The sequence below is a fragment of the Anneissia japonica genome, unplaced genomic scaffold (genome assembly GCF_011630105.1).
Source record: "Anneissia japonica isolate Jap-2015-1 unplaced genomic scaffold, ASM1163010v1 scaffold1889_len2455224_cov183, whole genome shotgun sequence".
In the NCBI taxonomy this organism is placed as follows: domain Eukaryota; kingdom Metazoa; phylum Echinodermata; class Crinoidea; order Comatulida; family Comatulidae; genus Anneissia; species Anneissia japonica.
The window spans coordinates 459,856-471,106 of record NW_022752980.1 but is presented as its reverse complement, the minus strand read 5'-3'; the positions used below and the strand labels follow the sequence as shown (position 1 = coordinate 471,106).

Below are 11,251 nucleotides of genomic sequence, written 5' to 3'. Positions count from 1 at the left end.
CCTCACCTACTTGTCTCCGTTCTTCTGATAAAAATCTTTTAGTTGTTCCTAGGATTAACACCAAAACCTTTGGTTCTAGATCATATTCATTTTCCGCAGCATCCCTTTGGAACTCATTGCCCAAACATATTATCCAGTCACCGTCAGTTGCTATTTTTAAGACAAAACTTAAGACGCACCTTTTTACCATCTAAATGTTAAGCGCCTTTGATTTTTACTTCGGTATAGTTGAAATTGGCGCTATATAAATTATTATTATTATTATTATTATTATTATTATTATTATTATTATTATTATTATTATTATTATTATTATTATTATTATTATTATTATTATAATCAATAATAGTAATCATAACCAAGAATACAACAATTAGCATTTCTTTAATAATGCTATTGAATTAAAACATTATACATAGGCTGGTTGTGTCATTAGGAGTAGGACATTAGATGTTACAGAATGTAAACTAAACTAAATACATTTAGAATACCACCTACTTTACTTTATAATGTTTTCTCACGTTGAGAAAGTTCTGAAGACAGCACGACATATTCGTGTCCCTGTTATAATATTATAATGTATTATTATTCATAGTTGTCTAAATTTAATAATAAAATTATTACTGATAATTTTAATAGAAATGGTTCTATTTACAGCCATTTAAACATATTGTACTGTACCGTAGTTAATCAATTTATTTATTACCCCATCTTTTGACTGCAACCATGGATATTCCATTAAATGAACATAGATTATTAACATTGATATTATTTTTTGTTTTGCTAACATGCAATTAAATCACTATTATTAACACATAAACACCATATTGATCATGTGATGTCCTGCTACATTATTGACCTACATGCCTGTCAGTCTCTTAACGTCAGTTAGTAAAAAAGTATAATGATTGATTTGAAATGAAAGGCCAAATCAGGTATGCAAAGTTCACAGGCCCAAAATACTTAAACAGTCCAGTAAGCCTGTGAAATACGTCACTTCAGGACATCAAATGATAGCTTTGACAGTGGCAAGTCAGACTCAGCAAATACCCGTAATATATTAAATATTTTAAAATAAAATTTTAGGCCCTATGTCCGAGTAATATATAGGACTTGACTAATTAGGTCTAAAACTCGCCTGGAGAAATGGTGAAAAAGCCACTGGACTAACCCTCCAAAAGTAAAATATGTTACACCCTTCCTTTTTAAATATCACCTACTCGAGAAAAGCTATCAAATTGAGATTAACTCCAATTTTACTATCTAAATACGATTACAATAATAAGGTTCGAACTAGTTTGGCATAAAGGTCGTGTAATGGTAAAATACTCACCTTTTTCGACCCATGATTCGACGCACCTTACCACTCGTACGACAAAAACAGGAATGGCGTCGTTTCAGTAACGAATCCCGCGTTTTTGAACTTGAAACGTAAAACGAGAACATGCGGCGCTGATTGGGCAATATAGCAAACGAATATACAATGTATAGACTTAGAAACACTTTATTTGAGAAAACCAATATTTTGACCTATCCTTAGGTCTTTATCAAGGGACATCAATTTATTTAACAAGTACATTTATTATCGTACTGACACACACGTGGCACCTCGCAATGTTGTTGACGGCCTGAAGCCAACATGGGCCCAACGGTAGTACTTAGTCATCCTATCAGACGTTTACCGACGTCGGGCCAACAACGTAACGTACTGACGGTTAATTGTAGCCATACTCATTTCAAACGTTTAGCGACGTCGGGCCAACCAAGCACTGTGACGTTGCGACAGCGTCTATAATATAATATGGAGGTTGGTTACAATCGTTTGGCCGACGTTGGTTAGAGGTTGTAAAGATGTGATTATAGAAGTGGTCGCAACGTCACAGTACGTTGTTGGCCCGACGTCGGTAAACGTTTGAAATGGAGGTTGCTTACTATACCGCTGTACGACGTTGTTTAGAGGTTGTAAATATTATAGACGCTGTCGCAACGTCACAGTACTTTGTTGGCTCGACGTCGGGAAACGTTTGAAATGGACGTTGGGTAAAACCGTTGGGCTGACGTTGGTTAGAGGTTGTAACTATTAGATATGATTATAGACGTTGTCGCAACGTCGTATTACGTTGTTGGGCCCGACGTCGGTAAACATTTTAAAGATGGCTGTGTAACCTACTGTAGGACCGTAAAGGGTTGTAAAAGTTAGCAATGATTACATATTTTGTGTCAACATCAAAGTACGCCGTTTGTGCGACGTTAAAATGATAGTACAATGTTTCTTTGTTCTGTGCTCCTCTCCTCCATGTAATGCAATTTGAATTCTCGTATTTCATCCATCCATCTTCTTTTCTGTCTACCTCTTCTCCTGACTCGATTTCTTGGCACCCAATCCATTACTTTTCTTGTCCAACTATTATCCGTCCTTCTTGCTACATGACCTGCCCATCTCCATTTCCTCTTCTTTATTTCTTGTATTATGACATTCACTTTTGTAGCCTTTCTCACATCTTCATTTCTGACTCTTGTGATTCCCATCATTGTACGTTCCATTGCTCTTTCTGTCACTTTCAATTTTCCATTCTCTTCGTATATAATTGCCCAAGTTTCAGCTGATATGCCATGACTGGTAAAATACATTGATTAAATAGCTTTTTCTTGAGTGAAAGCGGTAAATTTTTGTCCCGAAATATGAACCCAAGTTTTCCAAATTTTACCCATGCTAACTGTATTCTTCTATTGTGGTGTCATCCTCCATCTTTATCTTCTTGCCTAAGTATAATAACAGTTTACATTTCAATTGTCTTTCCATCTAGGGTGTTATGGTACTTATACCTGCTACTACCTTTAGGCCTACTGAACATACCTTGGTTTTACTGATGTTGATGTTTAGTCCAGCTTTTTTACTTCCTTCGTGCAATTGATGTAGCATTATCTGAAGCTCCCCTGGATTGTGACTAATAGGTTGTCATCTGCAAATCTTACTTGTCTTAGGCCTACTCCCTTCTATGATGTTAAATATTCCTGTCGAACTGTTTCATATCGATGTGTACTCTTGCACAAGCTTTTTTATACAGAGACCTATGATGTTATGTATTTGCTATAATATCTGCCTTTCAAGAACTTTGAAGTAGTTCTTGCTGACTGATGCTGTCGAATACTTTTTCATAGTCCACAAATAGACTGATGGAAAGCTACTCTTGGACTTCTCTATAAGCTGACTTAAGTACGTAGATGGTCTGATGTTGAAAACCTGTCCTAAATCCTGCTTGTTCGCTTGACTGGTTTTCATCCAGTTCTAGTCTTTGCATAGTGAGGATGATTCTTGTAAGAGCTACAAGTACGTGTGACTGATAGAAGAGAGTTATTAAAATAATTATTATATATTCCTCCACAGTAATATTAAATCAGGTCATTAAAATTTTGTTTTACATGACGAGGAGGAATTCCAAGCTATCAAGAAAAAAAAAAAGAAAAGTTGATTATTTACATTGAGGTTAAACTATATTCACATCTTAATTAAATTAATTATAGTAGAAAACTGCATTCGTTGTTAAATAAATCGAGACAAGTTGGTAGTCGAGTCGTTGCTTGTTTCCATCATTTATTCGTTTATCATTCTTTACATTTTCTGTTCAGTAGCACAGTAACGTTTAAAAACTGTAATTTACAATAATTGTAAAAAAATTAAAATCATTTTTCGCTCGAAATTGCATCCGCTCGAAATGGCATCCGCTCGAACTAGCATTCGCTCGAAGTGCAATAGGTCCCCTGTGGCCCCGAGGCTAAATGGAGTGATGGCTTCACGTGCAAAACATAATACGGAAGTACCGACAGGCGTTCTGGTTTCAATATTTGATGACACTATTTCACAGGAAGTTCGTCCTAGTCACTGTCAGCAGATGTACAATGAACAGACTACTGGGTCGGCCCATGAAAAACCTTCTAGAGCTACTACTACTGATAATAATACTAATACAATTGCTGTTAGCCTAGGCCTAGAATCGGATGATACTGCATCGACTGCTTTAGGGAGCGCGATGGAGCGTGCTGGCGATGGATCACAGGTTGTGGTGAGTTTGCAGTCTTAGTAGGCCTGGGCCACCCAAGTTGGTCTAATGGCAATCCTCGATATTGTTTTGTATACATACAGTGCATGTGGTTTGTTGTAATAGTCAGCTATGGCACCTGGGATAAGCATCATGCCAAAACCTAGGCCTATTAGAGTTACCAACCGTCTCGCATTTTAATGTAATTTTGGATGAAACACGCATTTTGCAGAAACACGTGCGTGATCATAAATTTGTCATGTATTTAGCACAAGTCTATGCGTGATAAGGAATTATTACGAATTCATGGGAAAATGTATTTAAAATGAGAAGAAACTGATTTTATTAAAGATATAAAAACGGTCATGCAGTAACTTGAGTCATTATTAGAGAGCTTTCCTTATCTCGTTCGAGAATCAATTCACCGAGAAAATTTCTATTTTTCGACCAAAATAACTCAGCCAACCACGCGCCATAGTAAAATGAGGCGTGTTGGCATTCAACGTACCTCATTTTACTTGCTGTGCATTCATTGTCACAACCAACCGTTGATTAGTGACTCAAACCCGACATCCACCGGGGCACCCCTGGACCCCCCCCCCCAACAGCCAACTAGTGTAGTCACGCATTTCAAATCTCTCAGGTTGGTAACTATGCAAAACAGCTGGTTTTTTTATGTTGATATTTATTTAACACATGACTTTCAATTCACAGGGGACATCTGATGATGTGCGACTGTGTGGCTTCCTAAGTAAACAAGGAGACAGAGGCTTGATTAGACCTTTTAGAACAAGATGGTAAGCAGGACTTTCTCTCACGACTAAAAACTCCTCCACCCCCTAGCTAGGCCTCATAATGGGACTTCACTGATAAAAGCATACGTTATTTTATTTATTTAAGAGAGCCCCGAATATCAGCGACCTTCTAGGATACGCTGGGAAGGGTCACCCTCATACTGTAAGTATTGTAGTGACGACCGTGCTCGCAGCGCCAATATTGTGAAAAAGCTAGCATGTTTGGTACTTACCAGTTATGGTATTGATTTCCCGCGTAGCTATAACACAATTGGTGATTAAACTGTCACTTGTTTCTCGTTTGAGCTCTAGGCTTGAAGTGCTCTATCCTCCTGAGAGCCACAGGTCCGCCGGGTGTTGCACATGTATTGGTTATATGCAAATGCACTGACCCGGAGGTCGTAGTGCCTCAAAGGCTGGACTTCATTAACCCTGCGAGGGTTAAATGAAAAAAAAAAAATTCAGAACTACAGTATGTAACATAGGCTAGTCCAACTATTGTATAATTATAAGGGATACGGATTTAATTCTAACACCTGTTGATAAAGTGTTCAACATCACTGCTTAAATTGAAACTGTCTAGGATGGGACATTAATCTGGTGGTTTCATCATAATAGGTTATAGTATAAAAATGAACTCTGTACACTATTTAAAAAATAGTAATGCACTTGTCAATTATCCAATCATTTATTAGTGGGGCATTTTACCGGTAGGTGGCGGGGACTTAGCCGGGGATGTACGTTAAAACGATGCCCCGCATTGCCGGGAGGGGGCTAGGACTTTCACATGCATGTAACTATTTTGTAAATTACATCCCCGGCCAAGTGGGGGGGGGGGTGGGGGCGGGACTACAATAGAGGGATTTAGCGATGGACATTCATGTGACTTAACTTGGGTGTTGGATATAAACAATCCACTGACACAGCGGTGTTTTACATGCAGATTTCTATCACAGCCGTCCCTTGTTTATTGCTGTATAGATGATCATAATTCCCAGTAAAATATACCAAATTGACAGGAAATTAAACTTAAGAATTTTGCCTTAATGTTTTGCTAATGCTGTAAAGGATACTGACCGCAAACATTGAGATTTTTCGACAAATGTTAGGCCTAGGCTCCTGCACATCTACGGCATGGTTAGGTATGCATGATGGTCATTGACCCACAAGCTATGCTGCGATGTTAAGCTCAGCTAAGGTTTATGAAGGGTCACTTAAATTTCAAAGCATACAATCCAAGGAGAACGCTAGGATAAGTAAATAAACACTATGTTGAATAATCGTATTGCCTTTCCTAGCCATTTACTTCACACGTTAACAGTGGGTGGTTGTTTTCGCAACCATAACATTATCATTTCCTATGCTATCGCAGTGTATTGTTTTTCATGTATACCCAAGTCAGATCATGTGACCGCCTGTAAACAATCTCTAAATCCCTCTATTGACAAGTAAAGCGCATATAAGAAGATTGTCCCCCAGTTTACTGACCATTTTGGATGCTGCACTTTGCAACTGCTGGCGGTTTCCATTAGCCAAAAGCTAATGTCAAAAACCATAGAATAATGCAAAATTCAATAACAATAGTAAAGAGATGTCAATGTATTCGCCACTACACTTATTACCACCATATTAACACTCAACACTCATAACCACCTATTAAATCAAATGCAGTCAAATGACTGTACATTTACAGTATCATCCAAACAGCTGGCAATATACTTTACAACACCCTGTTCCAAAAAATTGCACACTACTTACTTAGAAAGACATACATTCAGAATCAGAATATTTATTTCCATCTCATACACAGTACAATTAAGACTACACACTATATAAGTATCCATAAACATCGCTGAGTGGAGAGGATAGTTGTGCAATGCACAACTACCTTTAATATAGACCCCTGATATGTAGAATTACATTCACTTTTAATCATGAGAGAATAAGCTTGAATAAATTAGAGTAGTTAAACAAAACAAACGAAGAAAAAAAAATGTAAATTTTCATGAATCATCATGTTTTCAATCATTGAAGCTGGTTTTCCACTTGGCAAATGTATTTGCGCAAATCAAAAGTGTCGGTTCACTTCCTGAGCTATGATTGGTTGCGAATTGTTTTGCTTTGCAAAAAGTAGGAACAGTTCAAACTACTTTATTTCACTGGAGAAAAAATCTCTGATAGAAATGCGAATGCACTTGTGCATGAACCAATGTTTTCAATTCATGCGAATAAATTTGCTTATTGTAAAATTGGCTTGATGTATAATCACTGGATATATTCAAAACCAAAATGTACATCCGCACTCCCCAAGTATACGAGACAATGTAATAAACATTAAAGGCCCTAAATGAACAAATAAATAATGAAGACTCTCGCATCTCATTACATAAAAATAAAAAAAACATGGTGCTACCCATGGCCAGCTGTCTTCCGGAAGGCAATTGATAAAACAGTATTAAAAACATGCATATATCATGAATTTGGAGGAAGTTGGTTAGATTTTTGTTTGCACATGGAGGTAGAGGAGGCTGTCCAGGAGAATTGGGACCCCTGAAAATATTATATTTACAATTTTTTATTTTTTATTTTAGTTTGATGTATTGAGCCTCTGTTAATCTTACAAATTAAATGTTTTTTTTTCTGTTCTTACATAGGTTTGTGTTTGATCAGCATACCTGTCGTTTGTATTACTACAGAACCAAACAAGATCTGTTACCGCTTGGGTAAGTCAATGCACAGGAAATGTATAATTGCTGTCTGAAGGAGACTTATTTCCAGTGGGGTCCTTCTGGTGGTGATTGGGCCAACAATCCCCTACTCTTTTCTCAATAGTGTACTGTGTTCTTTAAAACATGCACATGCGCACAGGACCAACGGCTTAAACGTCTCATTCGAAAGACATTGCACTATCGCAACTTGCATTTCAGCCTTCCAGCTGAAACACAAGGAGAGCAGCGATGGGAATTGAACTGGGGACCCAGTAATCTCCGTGGTTCAGCGCACACACGGTAGACTAAGCAGGAAAGCTAAGCTGCACTCTTTGGGACACCCCTATTCAGGGGACATCCCTATTAAGGGGACACTTTTCCATGAAACAAAGGGAAATACATCGAACACTACAGTCAACCACTGTTAAGGGGACAGCCCTATTTAGGGGACTGGGACACTTCTGTGTGTGAGTCAATAAAATTTAATCCCTATTGTGTGGACACCCTTATTTTTTTATTGTACGGTATCAAAACAACTACATTAGTGACAAAAAAAAATTCTTTAAATTTACACGTTTTGAGCAATAAAATAAACTTACATCAAACCTGAATGTTTTCCTCTCATTGTTTAGATTCATAGGCATTGGTAGTGCATGGTTTAATTGGTATAAATACAATCTTGTGAATTTTGACCATTAACCGTGGGGATTTCTTGTTTTGTGTATTTTCATATAGATTCTAATCCACACCATACAGCCTGCACCCTGATTTATAAGTAATTATACTCTATTCATAAAATTCTATCTTGTGCATCCAATAGAATTCTCATTATATTTTATTGCACTCATATCAAGAAACAAAACCAACATTTTATAAACGTGCTTCGCAAAAATAATCAACAACGAAGAGACTATTTTTTTTTTCTTTCCTTCTTTCTTTTCTTTGGCATCAATATATACAATACATACAATACAAAATACATTAAAAACGTTAAGAAGAAAACAGAAAAAAAAGACAGGAACTATGAAAATAGAGAAAAATCATTTATTAAAGATGCCAGGATAACATAAATAAAAGTCATTTAAAATAAAATGACTTATTTCCGATGTGGTCACTTGTAGATTGTAAAGGCTAAAAAAAAAAAAAAAAAAAAAAAATAGGGAAAATAATAAGGAATCGAAAGGAAATGGAAGGAATATGTTTTAAAATTACATAAGTTTAGTAAATAATACATAAATCTTAATTTAGCAATAGTAATGTTACAAAATTTGTTGTATTAGAGTACAGTTTATAATTGTTAAAAAATATATTATGACCTTTAACCTTTTTATTTTTATTATTACAGTATTATTATTATTATTAGTGCTACCATACCTATGCTACGCAGCGTGTTAAATGAGTGTGAAAAGGTGGCGCACAACAGATCATTTTTAATGACGATCCCTTCAGAATGCCACCGACAATCAGTAGACGGCGTTGCGTCTACTGATCACAGTCTCTGTGATCAGTAGACGGTGTTGCATCTACTGATCACAGAGACTGTAATCAGTAGACAGCGTCGCGTCTACTGATCACAGAGACTGTGATCAGTTTGTTGATCACAGAGAACGGAGTTTGATTTGTTGTGCGGTGGTTGTACGACTGTTGTGAGGCAGTGAGTGCCCAGCTTAATGAACCTAATTTCCCAAAATCATCACATTCTTCTATAGTTTATTCTCTATGTAGCATATCCAGCTATCTGTGAATAGTAGCTATAGTTTGATATTAAAATAGTCTTGTGTTTAACGTATCTGTTTATGGTGTGTGCTGTTGCTTGTGTTTTTGCAGTGGCAGAAATATTTGAAATAGATAGAAGGGGGCCTAACTAGCTAGGCCTGCCTGGTCCTAGCCTTAGCACACTCATTGGGCCTAACCTACTGTAGCCTATTTTGTGCCTTGTCCCCTGATATATATTATTATATGCCTTGTATTTTTAAACTGATCTAGGAATTTGAAATAGAGTGAAGTGGGCCCACCTAGCTAGGCCTGGTCCGGTCCTATCCTTCGCGAAATTATTAGGCCTGACCTAGCCTACAGTATATTGTGCCTTGTCCACAGGCATATACAGGTATGCCTTGTATTTTTAACTGATCGATTTCTAAAACATCTCAGATTCCTTGCTGATGTTTTGAGCCATTAAAGACTATTTATTTTTATATTCAGTATATAATACAATGGGTACTCAATATTTAGGACAGTTGGCAACACTTACAGCATGCAGCTCATGTACTGAAACATACCTGTACCTATCTGATTATTTTGTAGTCTTGCACAATATTTTGTAGATCTAAGCACTGCTGTGCGGAACTGTGAGATGTGAGAAAACTCTGAAACATGGCCTGAGGCGATCAGACTGTTTATTTAGCGGCCTAGACACAATATTTTGTAGGCTTGAGCACTGCAGTGCAGAAGTGTAGTTTTTATGTGACGTAAAAAGCTTGTGAAACATACCACCACTCACTGCCACCATCTTCCATTCTGCGTCGTTGTTGTCATTTGTCATCTTTAACAATCTAATGTTTGTCTCTACATTTAGACACATCGACATTTCTAATGCCTCTTTCACATTTGACGTTGGCTGCCAGGAGAGTGGCCAGTTCAATTTTGATATCAGGTAAGAGAAGAATAACTAATTTCAAATTTTAGTCGTAATGGTAATAGTGTATATAAAGTATGACATTTATGTTATCCGCTCTGAGTGTAGGCCCCTACTATAGTTTTATGTGTCAATTTTGGATTATTGTGTTCCATTTTACACTAAGAATTGTGAGAATGATTTTTGTCTTTTTTGTCCAAAAAACTATATGTACCACCCTCCAATTAAAAACCACTTTTAGGACTTGGGTTTCCATGATCTTTAGCAGCTTTGGTCTCTAATTAGAATAATAAAAATGAAAGATGTGTTAATGTGGGACCAAGTGGTCTTTAATTGGAGGTGGTCTTTAATTAGAGGGAGAGCTGCATTCAAATTATGTCCAGTGGTTGATTTTTTTTTAAGCAACTATATTCCAATTCTTAGACATTATGTAGTGTTTTAAAGATTGGCATTATTTTGATGTCTGTTATGGAAATTAATAACTTATTCAGTCATTTTAAATGATTAATGTAATTAAGAGGTTAAATAACAGATGTTGACTGAACTGTATCTAGTACCTAAGAAAAAAAAAACATTGTTTTAGAAATATGCATGTATAGGGTACACCAATAAATATAGTTTAAGAACTAGGTTCAAGGATCATCAATTTCATAAGAGTTCAGAACATTTAATGCTAACAGGAGGTCATCACTATATGAACATTTAAAAAAAATTACATATAATCTCAAAATAACAAAATTATTGTGCTGTGTATAATCCTCAAACTTGAAACAATGGATACATTTTGTTTTTTAAATTACTGAGTGTTAACAATTATTCTGTTATTTTCTCTTTAGGGAGGAGGAGATTTAAAAAAAGTACATATAAAATGGACATTTTATTATTCATTTTGGGTAAGGGTGAGGGTCTCAGAAGGTTATGTTTTGTATTACAGTATATGAAATTATGGAAAAAAAAAAGGGATTCTCTCTTATACAATAATGCACTTTATGTATCAGTAATTTGTTATACATTTTTGTTTGGATTCTATTATTATTATTTTTTATTATTTTTTTTTTATCATCTACAGTAGGT

At 36.2% G+C, this 11,251-nt stretch overlaps 1 protein-coding gene across 2 annotated transcripts in view; it reads left to right on the top strand.

Annotated features, from left to right (window-relative positions):
* The first annotated feature begins 3,750 nt into the window (after positions 1–3,750).
* LOC117122530 (TBC1 domain family member 2B-like) overlaps positions 3,751–11,251 on the top strand; it is a 35,180-nt gene continuing 27,679 nt past the window's right edge. For both annotated transcript variants that reach the window (XM_033268121.1, XM_033268122.1), the window contains exons 1-4: positions 3,751–4,064; positions 4,755–4,837; positions 7,489–7,557; positions 10,118–10,195. In XM_033268121.1, coding sequence (XP_033124012.1) covers positions 3,789–4,064; positions 4,755–4,837; positions 7,489–7,557; positions 10,118–10,195 — 506 coding nt within the window. In that variant the 5' untranslated portion in view covers positions 3,751–3,788. The remainder of the gene's footprint in view (positions 4,065–4,754; positions 4,838–7,488; positions 7,558–10,117; positions 10,196–11,251) is intronic.